The 21,048-nt window shown below is 40.7% G+C and overlaps 1 protein-coding gene across 6 annotated transcripts in view; it reads left to right on the forward strand.

Annotated features, from left to right (window-relative positions):
- Positions 1-4,088: 4,088 nt before the first annotated feature.
- The window catches only part of BPGM (bisphosphoglycerate mutase), a 32,844-nt gene continuing 15,884 nt past the window's right edge, over positions 4,089-21,048 (forward strand). Inside the window, exons 1-5 of one of the 6 annotated variants that reach the window (XM_054687140.2) lie at positions 4,169-4,279; positions 4,477-4,601; positions 14,570-14,693; positions 15,761-16,082; positions 18,875-19,536. In XM_054687140.2, coding sequence (XP_054543115.1) covers positions 18,936-19,536 — 601 coding nt within the window. In that variant the 5' untranslated portion in view covers positions 4,169-4,279; positions 4,477-4,601; positions 14,570-14,693; positions 15,761-16,082; positions 18,875-18,935. 6 annotated transcript variants of the gene reach the window in all.

A 21,048-nucleotide genomic window follows, 5' to 3' on the forward strand; every position in this document is an offset into this window, starting at 1 on the left:
TAGGAAACTGAAACAAGTTCAATGCCCAAGAGTAGAGAATTGGTTGGACAATTCTCTACTCTTGTACATACCACCTGGATGCACATTCACGTAATGGAATTATACACGGAAGAAAAATATTAAATGACATTGGGACATGTTAATAACAAATTAAGTAGAAAAGATTGCCACAAAACAGTATATATACTAAGAGTCCAGGTTTTTTTTTTAAGTAATTGATTTATGGGAAAAATAGGATATACAAAATGTTAAAAATAAATTCTGGAGGGTGGGATTATAGGTATTTTAAGTTTTTTCTTTTCTAAACCTTATACAATAAACATTTTAAAACATAAATTTATAATTAATAAATATAAGCTTTAAAAAAAACTCCATAGGGCAGAGTTTGTGTTTACCACCATATAAACAACAAGCATTTAAAGAAACATGGGTTTTTCCTTAGTGGAGTAGAGAATTTGTAAAAGAGGAAAGCACCTCTCTTGATTCCTCATGTTTCTACCTTTTTCCCCTATCCTTGTCCCAGATCTGAAAGTAGTGGGGAAAAAAAATCAACCTGGCTCTTTTCCTATGCCAAGGTGCTTACTCAATGTTTAGTTTTACTGTAGGGGAATTTCACATAGATCAGGCTTCCCAATACCAGAGGTTCCTGGCTCTGCCACTGGGTCTGTACCCTCTTTGGCATCCACTTCCTGCCCATTACCTCTCTGGGTAGCTGCAAGATAGCTGGGGAAATCCCAGTCTCATGCCCTCTGCAAGAGTCCAGGTCTCCACTTGAGTGGAGAGCAGGAAAAAGAGGCAAGCGCAATGCCAAGACTTTACTGAGTAATTTGAATAAGAATACTTGTAAGTAGGTAAAATGCTTTACATTTATCATTACCATAATTGTTAAGAATAACTACCATTTATGAGATGCTTTCCATGTGGCAGGCACACATCACATTATCCCATTTAATTTTCACATTAGCGATTTGGGTATTATCTCTATTTAACAGATAAAGACACTGAGGCTGAGGTCAAGCAATTTGCCTAGGCTATTCTGCATTTTGCTAGCCTAGCAAAACCATTGGCTCCTTCCTTCCAGCAAACTCTAGAGTTAGCTATGATTGTGAGGCTTCCCCAGCCACATGGAACTGTAAGTCCAATTAAGCCCCTAAGTTCCCAGTGCTGGAAAGTGACAGACACAAGGTGCTTCAAAGATTGCAAAGCTATTCCAAAACTGCCTCCCTGATTCTTCACCCTACTCTGTGAGGAAGATGAGGATTCTAAGTTTTAACTTCTGAAAGAAAGGGACAGACTTTAAGGTCCCTTCTGAGAGGCCTGGATGGCTGACCCATAACAGCATTTCCAGTTTTTAGTTTCAGAAAAGGGAGTCTTGTACTTAGGAGGTCAATGATGGGGGCCACGCATAGGTCTATTATACTAGGTTACGAGTGGTAAATTTTAATCTGACCCTGAAGTAAGTAGGGTACAGTTGGAGACTAAACACTGGCAGCAAATAACCAACTCATGGTGTGTCCTGATAATGTGAAGAAAAGGAGACACTCCTGTACATGGGATATAGAACTAGCTAACTCTGGAGTTTGCTGGAAGGAGGGAGCCAATGGTTCTGCTAGGCTAGCAAAAGGGAGAATAGCCTATGTCCGTGGATGATGTTTTGATGCACGGTGGACCAATTCAGCCATACGTGGAAAAGGCTAGAGGCTCTGTGCACATAACTGTGAAATTATTTTGACCAGGTATGTATCCTATCAATAAAATAGTGGTTTATTCAGGTCACAAGGAAGACAATTTTCAACTAAAACTCAACGTATCACATGGGTTAATATTGACTTTTTCATATACACTTGTAACAGAAAGGAAGACAAAGAGACAACATAGCTATAATAATTTATTGCTTTTCATTTCTTGTTTGGATAAAAGTGAGACTACATCAAAAGTTGTTTGATGACACTGAATTATTTTCATAGTATCTATATCACTTGCTGTATCAGAACTGAAGTCCTCATGATTGGTCTTCAATGGAAGTGAATCCTAAAATTAATCTTAATTAAAAAAATACATTGCTTTTGGGGTGAGGAGGAGAAGGCAGCAGGAAGAGGAAGCATCTTCCCAGAATTATATGAATTAGCAACCTTGGGTCCTAGCCCAGGATTTGTCCCCAACCAAGTAATTCTGAGCACATCACTTAAGCTTCAGTTTCTTTATCTGTACAACAAGGAGCTAGAGTTTAATTTCCAAAGCCCTGTCAAGTACTAAGTTTGTACAAGTCTAATATTCTTTGGAGTTCATCTTTGCCTTAAATGGATTTATGATCATCTTTGTGAACCACGACCTCGTTATTTAAAAATTCATAAGGGAGACAGCTCATCGAATAGACCAGGACACAGGGTTCAGGATATGATACTGTAACATAATTAAGTATGGAGAACAATCTTGCCATAGGGCAAAAGTAACTCCTGAAATTCTGTTAGCCTCTGTGCACATTTGTCTTACAAACATGCTTGCTCCTGATGAAAATCTGCTTTTTAATTCCTTCTAGACAGAATCACTGATATAAGCTTCCATCTTATATCAAAATGACACATTCATAAGCCACATACTCTTGCAAATGATTCTAAAAGGCAAGTGATGTTTGATATTAAGGTTTTATGTGACAAGCTAGCATTCCATGGGTGTCCATAACAACAGTAAACTTAAATCCAATGAGTAGGTGCCCTTAAGTCCAGACTAAGTAGCCCTAAATGCCAAATGCCACAAGACTGACACTTGGGAATGACTGTCATTAGCCTCCGGAGTATGGATGGTGGGCACTCTGAATAGGAGCTTTATTACACTGTAGAAGAAAAGCTTTCTCCTTACTTTGTCCTCAACTGATATTGAGAAAAAAGCAAGAGGGCAAATGTATAAGATCTGGAAGCTGCCCCTTCCAGCTGTTCTGGCCTGAACTCTAGTTAATCTTGTGCAAGTTAAATTCGAACTATCACTAGGTGAGACCTATCACCTGCTGGGACCTGTCAAGCCTCGGATTAGTGCCGTCCCGGAAGTAAAGTTCTGTTGATATCCCAGGAGGAACTGTCATGCTCTAACATGGATAAATGAGATACAGAACTGGCTACGATTAGGTCTTAATGAGTTCAATAAAGAGTGTGTCACAGAATTTCAAATGTGGAAAGATTATCTTTTCAACTGTATGTATAATTTATTCTGAGGACTTGCTTGCGTGTCACAAACCTAATGCATTTGTTAGGAGGATGAAACAGGAAAAACTCACAGGAGGACACGAAACACTACTTAGGATAGCTTCTAAGAAGGGAATCTCCCATAACATTCCTTATCTTTCCCGCCCACCCAAGAGTTCTGACACATATGCTTCAAAACCTCGTGTGGTAGTTCAAGCCTGCTTAGAAGCTTTTAAGGCCTCGTGCCAGGTTTCCGGTGTTTTCATAGATTTCTCTTGTTCAGTTATTGTCGCCTCCGAATTTGTCATTCCCTCATTCCACTCCAGCCTCCCTTCCTCTGTGCAATAAGCTTTTAGGGCATTCCATTAATCACTTTTCTTCCCCACCTAAAATACTGTCAGCAAACTGCCTAGGGGAATCCCTATAAAAGCGGTAAGAGAAAGTAAGGTTGCGTTACTGCCTATAAATCGGGCACTTTAAAGCCATTTGTTTGAATCACTACTTAAGACTTTCAACCACGAGTAATTTGTGCGAAAGGAGCTTCTTCTGGGAGGATACCTCGGCTTCGTCTTCAGGTTTCAATCCCTAAATTTCCCATAAGTAAAAGAAACATCACCTCCTCTCTTCCAAGAGTCCGCTGACACCTGTCTTCACCCGCAGGTGTTTCTCTTAAGACGTTAAACGCTTTCTAGAACCTCAAACAGCTAAGATGCCCCCCGGACCCGAGGTTTTGCACCAGCGACGCTCCAGGGTGTGTTTTTCTACTTCCCTAGGCCCAAGCCTGCCAGCTGGCGTCGAAGCCAACTCCTTACTGGTTCAGGTATGTGCTCGTCTCTAAAGCGAACCAATCAGAGCCCCACTTCTTACTCCCGGGATTTGGTAAACGGAAGAGACCTCTCCTGTTCCGGGAGTAGGCCGGGACCGTGGATGAGTGACAGTTCGACTTTCCAATAGGCAGAGCCCTAGGACCTGCCCACGTCTGGTTCAGGGGCTAGAAAAGAGCGTCGATGCTGGCGGCAGTGATGAGTCCTAGGAGGCGCTGGCTCTTTGGCGGCTCGGAGGAGCGGCTGCTGCTGCTGCTGCTGGTGGCCCCTTTGCAGGTGAGTGGCTTTGTTTTAGAAAATGTTGCGAACGTTTACATTTTTTAGTGATGTGATGTTTTATTTTTGGGTGCGGGGAAGGCCAGTTTCTTTACTTCCCCCGGTTTAGTCGTTGGTGGGAGTCTGGTGCCCACTCCAGCCCTCAAGCTGGGACCCTCACTTATCGCCCCGGTCCCTTTCCCTTGTCCCTTTCTCAGAATGAGCCTCGCAGGCAGTCACCGTTCTGTCAACTGAGAGGAGGAGCCCGCTTTGGTAGTGCTGTCCTTATGGCAAGAATATATAGAAGTTGGAGGGAAGATAAACTCTCTTCTGGATGTCTGAGGTACTGTGTAGCAGAGCCCTTCCAATAGTAAGATCCCCTGGAAGGAAGCAGGGCGATGCCGCTGTATTCAGGGCTCTGGCAGACCTGGCCCTATCTATCATTTTGTGTAGTAGACAGAAAAACTCGAATGCGGTGAAAAGAGAAGGAGGTGAATATATGCAGTGTTTTCATGTAGGAATCTGGAGCCAAATCACAAGTTCTTAGAACCACTAGAAATAAAAACGTAAGTGTTTTTTCCTGTTTTCTAAGGGACGGGCTGGTATTACACTAGAGAAGGTCAATGAAATGCATAATTGCAGTTAAGTTCACAGTTAAGCTTTAAAGAATAGTTGGTTGTTAGCTAACTTATAACTCCCATCCCCCTACTGCCTCCCTTGCAAATTACGGAAGATCTTTAGCTTGTGAGTGGTACTAGAATGTTAGCTGACTAAATGCAGACTCTTTCCAAGAAGGGGAAAAATCAAAAGCTAAGTTTCACCTGTAGGTACTAAAGGTTTTTTAATAGTGAAAGCAGAACTCATGTCAGTTTGTCTTTTAATTTTTATTTTTTTTGAAACGGAGTCTCGCTCTGTCGCCCAGGCTGGAGCGACTGCAGTGGCTCGATCTCGGTTCACTGCAACCTCCGCCTCCCGGGTTCAAGTGATTCTCCTGCCTCAGCCTCCCAAGTAGCTGGGATTACAAGCATAGGCCACCACGCCTGGCTAATATTTGTATTTTTAGTAGAGACGGGGTTTCACCATGTTGGCCAGGGTGGTCTCGAACTCCTGACCTCAGGTGATCTGCCCGCCTTGGCCTCCCAAAGTGCTGGGATTACAGGCGTGAGCCACCGTGCCTGGCCTTGTCTTTTTTCTTTCTTTCTTTTTTTTGTTTTGTTTTGTTTTGTTTTGTTTTGTTTTGTTTTGTTTTGAGACGGAGTTTCGCTTCTGTTGCCCAGGCTGGAGTGCAATGGCGCGATATTGGCTCACCACAACCTCCGCCTCCTGGATTCAATCGATTCTCCTGCCTCAGCCTCCCGAGTAGCTGGGATTACAGGCATGCGCCCCCACGCCCAGCTAATTTTGTGTTTTTAGTAGAGACAGGATTTCACCATGTTGGCCAGGCTGGTCTCGAATTCCTGACCTCAGGTGATCTGCCCGCCTCGGCCTCCCAAAGTGCTGGGATTACAGGTGTGAGCTACCGCGCCCGGCCTTCTTTTTTTTTGAACTGCCTCCCGTGAGTCCAGGGAATAGCTCTTTCTTAGCCATCTTTGTATTCCAGTAGCACCTCATACACCGCAGATGCTCCCCAGTTGGTGGTGGACTTCAGAGAAGCATAATTCAAACAGTGTCATAGTGGAAGGAGCTCTGAGTTAGAAATCAAAAACATTGGCTTTAGTCCTGAAGCTGTTACTATTTGTGTGATCTTAAACAAATCATTTCAACTGTGACTCTTAATTTTTGCATTTTTTTTTGAGACAGGGTCTCGCTCTGTTGCCCAGGCTGGAGGGCAGTGGCGCAATCTCTGCTCACTGCAACCTCCACCTCTGTCTCCTGGGCTCAAGCGATCCTACCATCTCGATTTTTGCATCTTTAGAAAGCAGATGTTGCATTAAATTATATCTGAGGTATAAACTCTGTATTTAAAGTCTGTTTTAAAGTAAAAATGATTAGTATACAAGCAGAATCTCATTGCAGTAAATTCTGTACCATCTATTAGCAAGTAAAAGTTCCCAGCTTCAAGGATATATTCTTGTTTTTTAATTTTTAATTTTTGTGGGTACCTAGTAGGTGCATGTATTTATGGGTTACATGAGATATTTTGACATAGGCATGCAATGCATAATCACATCAGAGTACATAGGGTAGCTGTCACCAAAAGCATTTATCCTTTATGTTTCAAACAATCCAATTATACTCTTTTAGTTATTTGAAAATTTACAATTAAATTGTTTTTTTTTTTTTTTTTTTTAACTATAGTCACCCTGTTGTGCTAGCAAATACTAGGTCTTATTGATCTTCCTATTTTTGTCCCCATTACAAGGATATACTCTTTTGTGTTCATATTTAAACCAAACCAGATTATTGTAGAAAATTTGGAGCATACCGAAGTATAATGTGGCAGAAAAATGTCACTTAGAAGCAACTACTGTTAGTGTTTGGGTAGAGCTTTTAGTCTTTCTTCCTCTTTTGCCTGCTGTGGTTGGTTGAGATTAAGAGGCACATTTTAAGTAATGATTGATGCACCTAAATTCACCTGGCCTTCATCTTTGTGTGTCTGGGGCCTGAAGAACAGAGGTCACAAAAGTGTTTGAACCGAATGGTTTCTTGAAACATCCTTGGAATGAAATCTGATATGAAAGATGTTTATATGGGTGGCAGGACAAAAAGTATTACTTAATAACAAAACCCTTCTGCTGAAACTTGGCCACAAATATGAGGAAAACGTACTTTGTAAAGTATAAATTAAATGTTAACCACTTCATTAAAGCATTTGGATTGCAGAATATTAGTACTTGGTAAGCTTCTGAGACTGTATCTTACCATCACTTTCTTCCATCCCACAATATTTGATTGCATTCCTCCTTCTACCACCTAATTTAAGCATTTCTTCTCTAATTCCTCCCTTCATTTTACTTTATTCCCAGCTTTCGCTTCTGCTCATATCATCGGCAAGGTAGGATTGCTTTGACGGGCCTGAGATCTGTGCCATTATTTATGAGTTAGTCAAAGTCTGCTCCATTCTACCTCTCACTTTTTGGTAGAGTGCTTCACCATAATCTCATTTAATCTTTCTGATAGCCCCCTGAGAACAGTAGTTTCACGATCCTCATCTTTATAGATATGGAACCTGAGGTTCAAAGAATTTAAATAACTTACTTAAGATCACATTGTAAGTCAGTAGCAGAGCTGGGCTCATATCTAGGTTGTTTTTACTTTAGACTTTTGGAATTTGGTGGAAACAGTTTGTGTTGATAAAAGCTACTACCCTGGGGAAGACAATGACCAGAGATAGGAAGGAGGGGTCCATCATGAGTGGGTGTTGTCCACAGTGGTGATGCCATGCAGGCTGGAACATGCAACATGCCCTGAGCAAATGCACATCTCATTACACATGTATATCTCTTCGCCATGAGTAGGGATCTGCCTGGTATGGTTGGTTATTCTTGTAACAAGCAATCAGTAGGAAATATTAGTAGATGTAAGATTGGTGAATGAGAGGGTTTTAGTGTCTGGAAAACACCTGTGAGTGGTAACATTTGCTCCTGTAAAATGATGTTCTTATAACTGCAAGTACAGATGACAAAGTTTCTACAAAGCCTTAGGAAAAGTAATAGACCATGGAACACTTTTAGGTACAGTTGTGTTTGAACTTCTAATAGTGAACTTGATTTGGGGGAAGGCATAGTTTGTTAAGACATTAAAAGCCTTGGCCGGGCACGGTGGCTCACGCCTGTAATCCCAGCACTTTGGGAGGCCGAGGCGGGCAGATCACGAGGTCAGGAGATCAAGACCATCCTGGTTAACATGGTGAAACCCTGTCTCTACTAAAGATACAAAAAAAATTAGCCGGGCGTGGTGACGGGCGCCTGGGGTCCCCGCTACTCAGGAGGCTGAAGCGGGACAATGGCATGAACCTGGGAGGCGGAGCTTGCAGCGAGCCGAGATCACGCCACTGCACTCCAGCCTGGGCGACAGAGTGAGACTGCGTCTCAAAAAAAGCATTAAAAGCCTAAAGGAACTGAGCCCCAGATTTCATTTCCCTTGAGAACTGTTCCTTTTTACTTTGTTAAAGACATGGTTCTTTTTCTCTGTCCTCAAATAATAGCCAGCCCATCTTCTATAAAGTTAGATTCCTCTTGCAGTGGGGGTTAAAAGTTGCTCGAAGCCACACAATAAGGGGTTTGGACCAAGGAAAACGTCATCTGAGTGTCTAGGGTAGCAACTGACTAATATTTAAATGTGAGCTTTGAATCTAAGTGACTCTGGTTCTATTTGTCTTATTTTATGTAACTTCAACATTATATTGCTGATCAAATTTCTTGCTCAAATGTTGGAAATACAAGAAAAACTAGGTTTTTAAGTTGGACTTTACCCTGTAGTTTGCCCATTTGTCCGTGAGTTGTACCACTAGGGTCTTAGGCATTATTAACTTTCAAACACGTGAGGAAGGGAGGAAGAAAAGTCCCAGGAGTGTCAGTTTGGAAGACAGGATGAGCCTCAGTTATAGGGAGTACTTATAACAGAGGAGCCTCAGTTATGGGAGAAATATAATGCGAAATTATATTTCACATAATTTCATATGTGGAATTATATAGTTTAATGAAGGAGTTGGAAGCAGCAGCAGATGATCATGCTACATTTGTTGAAAGTACTTAGGGATCTCGAAAATATTAAGAGGGGTAACCTTAGTAAATGCAGTGCCTTGCAAGTACATCATTCCCCTATCTACAGTCCCTGTCTCGCCAAAAAGAATGCTAATCTTGAATCATAATTTTATGTTTCAATTTTATGGTGGCATTTATGGAAAGAATATTCTTTGCTTTATAGCTAACTTAGATGGAATTTCTATACATTTATAGTGAAAGATCTTTGAAAGTTATAAGTCACCTGCAAAGTATGTTCTTTGATTTGTTTATTGTCAAAGCAATTACATAGCACCTACTCCTGAGCAAGTATACATTCCCCTGAAGTGTGAGGCACTATGGGATAATTTATGAAGATGTCTAATGGGGTAAAGTGTGTCAAAATGACAGATGATATTTTTGAAGGAGATTAACAGGATGAATCCTATAGTTTTCCCCTATAGTTCAATCTTGAACCCATTCCTAAATAATTTAGTTAAGCAAAAGTCAAGTACTCAGACTGATTTAAATGTCTTCAGTATTGCCTTCTGTGAGGAATAAAAACAATTATGAATGGGATTCCATTACTCATGGTACTTGCCGTTCTGGCCAAGAATAAAATCTAGTGATTTCATAATGTTGGGATTATTCTATGACGGGATGCTTAAAGGTTAAAAATGCTGATGTCATTAGTAGATCTAAGTGTGGGATCCAGCTAGGCCAATATCGACATATTGAGGGCTTCTGGCCTATACCTTTTTAAAAAAAATTTACATTTTTAATTTTAAATTATGGATGCATAATAGTTGTATATATTTATAGGTATATGTGATGTTTTGGTACAGGTATACAATATGTAATGATCAAATCAGAGTAATTGATTTACCTCATGCATTTGTCTATTACCTCATGCATTTTTTTTTTGTGTTGGGAACATTCTAATTCCATTATTTTAGTTATTTTAAAATGCAATAAATTATTATCACCCTATTGTGCTACTGAATACTAGATCTTATTTATTCTAACTGTAGTTTTGTACCTGTTAACCATCCTCACTTTAACCCCCTCACTCCTGTTACCTTTCCCTGCCTCTGGCAACCATAATTCTGCTATTGCAATACATTCAATTTTCAAAATTTTTAGCTCCCACATATGAGTGAAAACATGTGAAATTTGTCTTTCCATGCCTGACTTATTTCACCTAACCTTAGGCTCTCCAGTTCCATCCATGTTGTTGTGAATGACAGGGTTTTTCGTTCTTTTTATGGTTGAATGATATTCCATTGTGTATATGTGCCAAATTTTCTTCATCTGTTCATCTGTTGATGGGCACTTAGATTGCTTCCATATCTTGGCTATTGTGAATAGTGCTGCAACAAACATGGAGTGCGGATATCTCTTCAGTATACTTATTTGCTTTCTTTTGGATATATACCCAGTGGTGGGCTTGCTGGATCATATGTCTACTACCTGTTTTTGAACAGCCCACAAACTATGCATGGGTTTTACATGTAAAATGGTTGAAATAAATTAATATTTCATGTGCATGAAAATTATATGAAATTCTAATTTCAGTGTCCATACCTAAAGTTTTATTGAAACAGATTTATTCACTTATATATTATGTATGGTGGCTTTCAGCTGCAATGGCAGAATTATACAATTGTACCTAATTATGGCAGAGACCAGTATAGCCTAGAAAGCCTAAAAAATTTGCTATTTGGTGGTTTACAGAAAAAGTTGCTAACATCTGAGCTAAGCTATAGTGTCTTTCACATTTATCTCCTTCATCTCACTTAAACGGCCGTTGTCCTGGTCCAAGTCTTTATTCTGTGTTACCAGAATTATTGCAAAAACCTCTCAGCTAGTGTTCATACTCCTGGGTTTTCGTGTCTATTTCTGTAAGTAAGTGCTGCCTGATCCTGCTAAAATGCATGCTACTAAACTTTTAATGATGTCCCAATATGTATAGAAAAACCTACATGCTTTGGCACAGGCTTTTTTTGGGTCACTATTTTTTCTTATCTTTCTAGGCTAGTCTTCTCCTGCTTCCTTATTATACCCTATACTTACAGTGGCCATATAATTTTCCAAATGGGACACTTAAGTGTGAAAGGGGCCCTAGTAGTAATTATGTTGGGGAAACAGGCCTAAGACAATACTGTTCTGTAATAATGATGCATGTGCCTCTTTCTCCTAACTACCCTCTCTGTCTTGACCTTGCCAAAAGAATGCTAATCTTGAACCATAACTTCAATTTTATGGTGGCATTTATGGAAAGAATATTTTTTGCCTATTAGGCAAATCAGGATGTATGGTTACTCTAGCTATACTCCAACCAGTTTGAATGGGCTTGCCATTTTCCATATGTACCTGTTCCTTTGCCTTCACTCACTGTTCCCCTAGATTGGAATTCCTTTACTTTTTTCTGTAAATCTAAACCTTGCCTTTCCAAATCCAGCTTAAAAAATACTGTGTCCACAAAGCCTTACTCAGAAATATTCTCTCCTATCCCACCTCTCTTTTACTAATGAAGTGCTTTCTCATGGTGTGAATTACTTTGAGTTTTAGGTACACACACACACACACACACACGTACTGAAGACATAATTCTTGTTGGATTACATATTCCTCAGAGGCCTAGCATTGGGCCATGCCTAAATGGGATCTGCAAAATGTTTGAAGAATGAATTAATTGGTCAGGCTAGGGAGACTGAGTATTTGGGGCTTTCAATTTATGAGTCATCCATTTTAATGTGATTAAAGCAATGAGAAAAGGGTTTCCAAGAACTGAAGACTGAGCCTCAGGTTTCAATGTGACAGTGTAGCAAAATGGTTCAGGGCATAGATATAGACTTCTTGAGACTAAATTCCAGCTCTGCCATTTACAGCCTCTGTTACCTTAGGCAAGTTAACCTCTCCTCCTGTTTCTTCATCTGTGAAATGGGAGTAATCATAGTAGCCACTCCATGGAATGGTGGTTGAGGATTCAAACAGTTCCAAGTAACATTGAAGTAATAACATTCACAGGTGAGCACTCTGTGAATGTTGGCTACTGTGACTAATATGATCATCTTCATAGTACTCTTACAGGTAGGTAAGAAAATGCAGACACCCAAGACCAAGATGTAACCATGGAAGAGCTGGAGGAAATGCTACACCAAAATCTTAGTGGGTTTCTTTTCTTGATGGAAGTAGTCTGTTTTAGAGAAGTCGTGAGAGAAGATGATCTCCACTTAGTAAGAAGTAACTAACCTGTAGTCTTTTGAGGCACCATTTCAGTAGAGTGGGTAAGGCACAAGTTTGGTGTCAGGAAACTAAAAAAGGAATGGCTAGAAGGGAAGGTAAATGGACAAGAGGAAGGGGAGGGAGGATAAGATACACAGTTGTGTAAAAGATGTTTGCTTAGTAAACTTTTTCTTCAAGCCAGATCACACTTTAAAAAGGAAGACACCCTGGGGGATAAATCAATAACCTATGTGTTCTTTTTTTGACATGATGTAAATTATTGATTAAAATCGGTACTTAAGTGCCAGTAACTTTTGCTATGGGATAAATGAGAAACCAGGTACAGGTTGGTGAGCTTTTATGAAAAACAAAACAAAACAAAAAAAATAAAGCTTGAGGTTGAAAAGGAATAGTTTTTAATTTGGGATGGGGAGTATTTATTCTTAGTAAGGTTCCTCTTTATAAGCTGGGGTAACTATTGCCTGGCTTACTTTGTGCCTTGAGGTTTTTCTCAAGAGTACTAATAAGCTGTGCCCTCCTTCATGTTCACCTTGTTCGTTTGCGTTTGATGAAATGGCTGCCTGGGTTTGGAAGGACAAGTTGGAACTGGAGATGCCCCTGTGAAATGAAGCCAAGTGAGCCAAGATCCTCAAACCACGACTCTAATATCTCCAGTGGGGGGTTGAAGGCAAAAGACCAGGGTTGCAGTTCCAGTTTGCCATTTACTGGCCATATGTTTTTGAACAAGTCAATCAGAATCTCCATTTTTTTCTGTGGAGATTATGGCCATCCCTGAACATACTAAACTTATAGTACAAAAGTACAAGGTACAAAACTATAATGGATAATTATTCTTGGCTCCTGTTTTGACATAAATACCCTGAGATTCTTAAGTTAAAGCTTCCTAACATCTTGGCCCTGCCAACTGATTTTACTGTGGCAGTTACCACTAAAACTCTCAAGCCTTAGTCTCATGTGTACAATCCAGTCATTTCTGTCTGACTTTGATTCAGTCAGTACACTTACTGAGGGCCTCATATGTGCCAAGCGATGTGCTAGGTTCTAGAGATACAGCAGTAAGACCTGCCTTGATGTAGCTTACAGTCTTACAGGGCACATAGCCATTGAACAGGTAATACATCTCAAGGGATCCATCGCAAGTGCACCAAATGTGGTTAAGCGGGATGCTACAGGAGTAGGTCAGCAGGCCTGACCTACTTCCCAATGGGTGAAGAGAAAGTCTAAAGCCAGGGGTTCTCAAAACATGGTCCTTGGACCAGCCATGTCACCATCACCTGAGGACTTGCTAGAAATGCATATTCACAGTCCCACCCCAGACCTACTAAATCAAGCTCTGGAAGTGGGCCCAAGCAATCTGTTTAATTTGATTTTGATGTACATTAAAGTTTGAGAACCACTGGCCTACAGGAACTAACATTTAAGCTGAGCTCTAAAGCTGCATGATCTAGTGTGGTAGCCATTGGTCACATGTGGCTATGGAGCACTTGAAATGTGGCTGGTTCACATTGAGATATGCTTTCATTATAAAATACACACCAGATTCCAAAGACATACTGTGAAAAAAAAGAATGTAAATTGCCTTATTAATAATTTTTGTATGGATCATGTGTTAGAATTGTATTAGTTCTCATGCTGCTAATAAAGACATATCAGAGACTGGGTAATTTTATAAAGGAAAGAGGTTTAAATGATTCACAGTTCAGCATGGCTGGAGAGGCCTCAGGAAACTTACAATCATGGTGGAAGGGAAGCAAACATGTCCTTCTTCACATGGTGGCAGCAAGGAGAAGTATAAGTGAAGTGGGGGCAAAGCTCCTTATAAAACCATCAGACCTCGTGAGAACTCACTTTCTATCATAAGAACAGCATGAGGGTAACTGTCCCCATGAATCAATTACCTCCCACTGGGTCCCTCCCATGACACATGGGGATTATGGGAACTACAATTCAAGATGAAATTTGGTCCTGGCCCCTCCCAAATCTCATGTTCTCACATTTCAAAACATAATCATGCCCTTTCCAACAGTCGCCCAAAGTCTTAGCTCATTCCAGCATCAACCCAAAAGTCCAAATCCAAAGTCTCATCTGAGACAAGGCAAGCCCTCTCTGCCTATGAGCCTAGAAAACTGAAAGCAAGTTAGTTACTTCCTAGATACAGTGGGACTACAGGCATTGGGTAAATATACCTGTTCCAAATGGGAGAAATTGGCCAAAACAAAGGGGCTACAGCAGGCCCCATGCAAGTCCGAAATCCAATAGAGCAGTCGTTACACCTTAAAGTTCCAAAATGATCTCCTTTGACTCCATGTCTGAATGATAGCTTTTGGACCTATAGGATTAAATAAAATATTACAATTTATTCCACCTATTTCTTTTTACTTTTTCGTGTGGCTTGTAGAAAATTTAAAACTTCATTGTGCCTCGCATTATACCTTGATTGGACACAACTGATCTAAAGGATGACTAGAGCTTAACCTAAAGCAGGGTGAGACTGAAGTGGCAATGGAGAGAAGAGATGAAGGGTGAGTGTTCTGCATGGGGTACAGTGTGTGCAAAACTACTGAGGCAAGAAAGAACCTGACATGCTCAAGGAAATAAAACGAAAGCCTTGCAGGTCACATGAAGGATTCTGAACATTTTCTAAGACCAGTAGGAAGAATTGAGGATTTAAAATAAGATACTCAATTTTCAAGGAGTTTAATTGTTAGTTTGCAGTTAATAAATGAGGGCAAGAGAACTCCAACTGAATATAGCAAGACTTTCAACATTGAAGCTCCCCAACTCCCTAGGATGGTGGGGGAGGGGCGATTTGGTCAGCGGAGGAAGCAGGACGCTGCCCATCACCTGAACCTAACCCTAGGGTATGAGGCATGAGCACCCCCCACTAGAGAGAGAAGCAGTGTCACCTGGGAAGAGGTCGTTTTCAGTTCAGATCTTTTTCAGTGCAATTGACACTCAAAGCTGAGTGAGAGTTTGAGGACAGAGCTAGGAATTCTGCAGGGCACCAGCAAATGGTTTGGTGAGGGAGGGCTGTAAAGGTGGGTCAGGGAGAAGGAAGCCCAGAGCATTATGGGGATTAGAGGGTCTGTCCTTTGAAAGGCTGTGTTGGGCAATAACAGGAAAGCTGGTTAAGTGGTCCAGACGCTTGGGTTCTGACCATCTCCTGGGGTATAGTGGCTGTACCATTTATCTGTGGCCTAGGGGAGGTTTCCCTTTAAGTCAGAGGTCATAAGCTAGCAGCCATGATCTAGCCTGCAGAAGAAATGTTTTGTTTCACTCACATTTTACAAATATACATTAGTTGCTAATATTTAAATCAGATATCAGATAAAAATACACGTTTTCATTTTTTTTTAATTGGAAGATCTAGAAACCTCAGTTGCTCAGTATCACAGGGCAATGGGCTGGAGCTAAGTAGTAGGTACTCCTTTTATTTTTTACATGAATTTTTAGGAGGTTTTGAAATGATTATTTTAGCTTTTAAAAAAAAGACATTTATTTACTCAAAGGTTCTCTGTGGTCTGACTCTAAGTCTTGAATTCATCCTAGTCTTCGATGTCAGCAATCCCATCTTCTTTTTGTTTTCCAGAAAAGTTCTAAGAACAGTGCTGTTGGCTCAGTGAGATGAGGTTATCAGAAAACTTTCTGTTTACACAAGAGTTGCCTCCTTCAGAGAAGCATGCATGGTCCTTGCAGGTCACTGTGCCCATCACTCTGCATAGTCCAGCTGCACTCTGCTTCACACAGCTGCCTGCCCATTGCAGGCATTTGAGTTTGCAATCCATGCCTTAAACTTTAAATCACACTGGCTACAGCGTTGTGTGTTTCTTGGTAAACACTGGGTAAATCAGCTCCAGTGGATGTTGACTGAAGTTTCTTATGTTTGCAAGCTAATCCTCAGCAGTTTCATTGTAAGTATCCAGCAGTTAAGTGGGAAAAGTCCGTTGATAGTACTAGGGAGGAGAGAGGAAAGTGACCTTTTGTTTTCTTGAGATAGACATACTAGTTTAGTACTTTATCATGTATTCACCTGTGTAAATGTATTCCTGTGCTTCAGAGTGAGGGAAGGATACATATTTGCATAGTTTTTGTGACTGCAGTACTGTTCCTCTGTTCTGGTGTGTGTGTGTGTGTGTTTGTGTGTGTGTATTTTTTTTTTTTTTTTTAGTAAAAAGAAAACAGAACTTTGTTTTAATGCAGTAAGCAAATATAGGAGAATAAGATACCACAAAGCTTGGTGGTGGGTGCCTGAGTGTCCATGTTGCTATTACTACATTGTTTTGTCCCCTTGATATAGTTTATAATCAAAAGATGGTGGAAAGGTGCTTCTGTCTACAAAATTTGTCTAACCATGCCCTTCTTTAACTGAAGAGAGAACGGCTTCATTAGCTTATGGAGGTTTCTCACTTGACAAGATAAACTGAGGGTGAAGGTAGAGGAACAGTTGATAGCTTCTTTTTTCTCCATCCCCCTCCTCCACTACCAATAACAAAACAAAATGATCAATGGTTACAAAGGGTAGATACAGTTTTTGATGGAGCTGAGGCTTCTACTACTTGGTGGATTGGGGCTTTGTAAAGAAACACTGCAAAAATATCTTCCATTTGCAAATTAACACACTTACACACACCCCTCCGTGTGTGTGTGTGTGTGTGTGTATGTTCATCACCTGGTTTCTCGCAGGTGAGGGGCTCTGAAGCTTGAACTTTGTTAGACTCATGACTATTCTGCCCCTGGGCACAGGCAGTTATCTGGCAAAACACTGCCTAGATACCTTTTGTTCCCTTCTCTGTTCTGCCACCCTGATGCCTCTTCTAGGCTAAGGACAGAGACATTGGGCTTCCTCCTTGGGAATTCTCCGCTCTGTGGGATGCTTTCATCTGGGTCTTGAGCCCAGGCTCTTCTGGTTCCCTGGGACTTCCCTGCTGCACATGCACAGCAACCTGGTACTTAACAAGAAAGGAAAATCATCATCCTAACTGCTGTAGCCTTTCAACTTCAGTCATGCGCCACCTAATGATGTTTCAGTCAAGCATGGATCGTGTAAATGATGGTGGCCCTGTAAGATGGTAATGGAGCATATATAGACATCTGATATGTGGCACTTGACATTGGCATTGCAGATCAAGTAGGGGAAATGATTGATATTCAGTAATTGTGCTGGGATACTTGGCTTTCCATATGAAAAAACATAAGTAACAATATGTATACCATCTAGGTTTGTGTAAGTACATTCTATGTTGTTTGCACGACGAAATCACCTAATGATGCATTTGCCAGGACATATTCCCTTCATTAAGCAACACATGACGATACTTGCAAATCACCTCAATTTGATTTCTTCCCTTAAGTCCTCTGTTTGCCTTCCATTGAAATATAAAGCCTTATTTTAAAGACTGTTTTCCCTTCAGAATCTCTAGGAATTACTAAAGAAAGGTAGAAACTAGATCTAGATTCCAATCAATTTTGCCATTGATTGTTATTTTACTGTGGGTGACTCACAGTTTAAGTGGGAGAGAAAATCTCCAGTTAATGGAAGTTGCCAAGAGTGGCAGAAGACCAGGCTGTAGTGCTCGTATAATCTTTACAACCCAGTGTGCAAAACACTGGAGGAGAGATGGAGAGGCCGGGCATGTAAACCAAGCATGTGTCAGTGCAGATGTGTCCACCACAAGGAGAGAGAGAGGTGGGCTGAGCAGCCATGTCAGCAGATTCTCCAAGGATGGAGTGGGCCCAGCAGATCTTCAGGCCAGCAGCTTAAATGTAAGGAGTTCAGCATAGCTTGAGAGTTGCTGGTCTCCCTTTACTAGATTCTCCCCCTGCTAAGACGTAGCTGGTGTGTGTAGGATATCTGGAGGGCTGGGGAGGAGGAGGTGGGGCCTCTTTATCAGTGTGGTTCCTCTCACTCCTACCTACCAGATCTGTTTGTACAGGCAGCATCCCTCAGCTGCTTGCATTTGATAGCTTATTTTGCATCTGGATTTATTCCTGCTGAAAACTCTATCTTGAGGTAGGTGCAAGATTATTTAGGTACGTACCATATTTGGTGTTAATGTCTCTTTAAAGCACTTTTAATTTGTCTGAATGTTGAACTAATGTGTTTTGCATACCTTAGATTTTCTTGTATGTTGTAGCCTGTGGCATTGAAGAGCTAGTTGCCACCAGCCAGTGGTACATACCAGATATATGCAGTGGTGCATTGAAATAACATGTTTAATAACTTCTATAATAAGAATGTGAGACTGGTAAATACTTCTTTTTCCACCACAGGAAAACAAAGTGAAAAGGATGCCTTCAGTGTAGAGTCAGCTGCTGGGAGCTGGGAGTTCCCAGCCACTAGTCATTCTTTCAGACGTCTGTAACTCATTCTATTAAATCCTTTCTACTGTAAGCATAAATTGCCTTTGTATCTGGCAGAAACACAGCATGCCATTAGAATGAAGTGTTTTGTTATTTTATGTCATGCAATTAACATGCTATCCAAACATCAGAAAATTTAAGTCAACTAGATTCCCTGTAATGAATTATTAATATCTATAGAATATGCCTGTATGTGTCACAGTGTATGAGTTATCACATTTCTGACTGTTCAAAGGGATTTCAGTTTCTTTTAGAAATTGGGTGTTGTAAAGCGATGTTTCTATTCCTAGGTTGTCAGTTGAATGAAGAATATAACTTAGACTTGTTGTTCTTGTCTTTCTAGATGTATTGCTGTCCTTGAATATTAGCCCATTTGAAAACGCCTGGGAAGTTCAGCCATCAGTATGTCCAAGTACAAACTTATTATGTTAAGACATGGAGAGGGTGCTTGGAATAAGGAGAACCGTTTTTGTAGCTGGGTGGATCAGAAACTCAACAGCGAAGGAATGGAGGAAGCTCGGAACTGTGGGAAGCAACTCAAAGCGTTAAACTTTGAGTTTGATCTTGTATTCACATCTGTCCTTAATCGGTCCATTCACACAGCCTGGCTGATCCTGGAAGAGCTAGGCCAGGAATGGGTGCCTGTGGAAAGCTCCTGGCGTCTAAATGAGCGTCATTATGGGGCCTTGATCGGTCTCAACAGGGAGCAAATGGCTTTGAATCATGGTGAAGAACAAGTGAGGCTCTGGAGAAGAAGCTACAATGTAACCCCGCCTCCCATTGAGGAGTCTCATCCTTACTACCACGAAATCTACAACGACCGGAGGTATAAAGTATGTGATGTGCCCTTGGATCAACTGCCACGGTCGGAAAGCTTAAAGGATGTTCTGGAGAGACTCCTTCCCTATTGGAATGAAAGGATTGCTCCCGAAGTATTACATGGCAAAACCATTCTGATATCTGCTCATGGAAATAGCAGTAGGGCACTCCTAAAACACCTGGAAGGTACCAGCTTTATATACCACTTATTAGAGGTTGCCAAGTGTGATATCTAGGCCTTAATCTAGAAATTAAGCTAATGAGGCCCTATTTACACAATAGACTCCTCTATCTCCCTTTGTCACTTCAGATTTAAGAATTGTCTTGTTCTATAAATCAGATCTCTTGTGTGTTTTCTGTTCCTGTTACCCGAAGCAGCAGTTTTCAGACTTTAGCAAGCATCAGAGTCACCTGGAGAGGTTGGTGTATCACAGATTGTGGGTCCCACCCTCAGAGTTTCGGAATCAGTAGGTCTGGGGTGCACCCTGAGAATCTGCATTTCTTAGAAGTTTTAGGTGATGCTGATACTGCTGATTGGGGTTCCACACTTTGAGAAGCACTGGTCTAAAGGACTGTATGGCTTGTTGTAGTGAAATGAAAGGAAGCTAGGAAAGGAAGGAATTGTTGAAATGGCCTTGAAAGTAAATTAGAGTTTTTCAAGTCAAGTAAATTATCTAGACTTCAGTTTTGCTCACGTTCTTCCAACTTTAAACAATGATTGCTGTTCCCAGACGTAGGTTTCCTGAGCAGTTCTTTTGTTTCAAACTTCTTTTCAGAACAGGCTTAGTCATTGACTGGAAGAAAGTTAGGAGGAAGGAAACTAAAAGGATAGTTGGTTTATTTATCTTGACTCTAAAATTTTGGAAATCAGCAGCAGCCATAATTTTAACTACTTTATGTCATGCTCTACATGTATACTAAAACATACTGTATTGTTACCTTTTTAAGTAACATGAACCAAATGAACTCTTGAGGATTCAGGTTCACCGGTTTTGAGCATCAGTGATTGCACTGTGACACCTTCTGGATTTCTCACTGTTCTGTGGATTTCTCGTTTCCCTCTCTGCCTCCACTCATCCCAGATGGTTGTGCTTTTTGCGTGATATGCCCTGTCTGGTGTTTTCCTGCCTTTCATCACTGTCAGCAGTTAGCTTACTGGTAATAAATAGAAGAAATTTCTCCACCATTCGTTTTCATTCTGCTTTAATTTTCTATAAGAGGCTGTGACAAATAAAAAGGCTGACCTTGTATGTGAAATAAGTAGAAATAGATTATTAGTTAAAAATGAAGTAATCTTTAGCATGTGATTATTTCCCCCTAATTTTTATAACATGACCAAGAACTAAATCATTACTTGTATAGCTGACATCCATTAGTCATGCAGAGACCTAAAATCTACAGACTATTAGATACTAAAATTTTATTGGCTAGACATGGCACTTGATATGTGTGTGTGAGTGTGTGTGTGTGTGCACGTGCGCATGTGCGTGGGCACATGTGTATCTTATTTACTCAACTATATAAAAGGTTCTATTCTTGTTCAGAATAATTAGATCTTTAACTTCATTATTAGTGATATATAACTTCATCATAGTATTTTATTGTTTGAAGAAGAGTTGAGGCTTCTACTAGACAACAACAAACTGAAATTCAGAATTTCAGAGTTTCTGCCAGAGGCGTATTCTATTCAACCGTGCC

The sequence above is a fragment of the Pan troglodytes genome, chromosome 6, assembly GCF_028858775.2.
Source record: "Pan troglodytes isolate AG18354 chromosome 6, NHGRI_mPanTro3-v2.0_pri, whole genome shotgun sequence".
NCBI lineage: Eukaryota > Metazoa > Chordata > Mammalia > Primates > Hominidae > Pan > Pan troglodytes.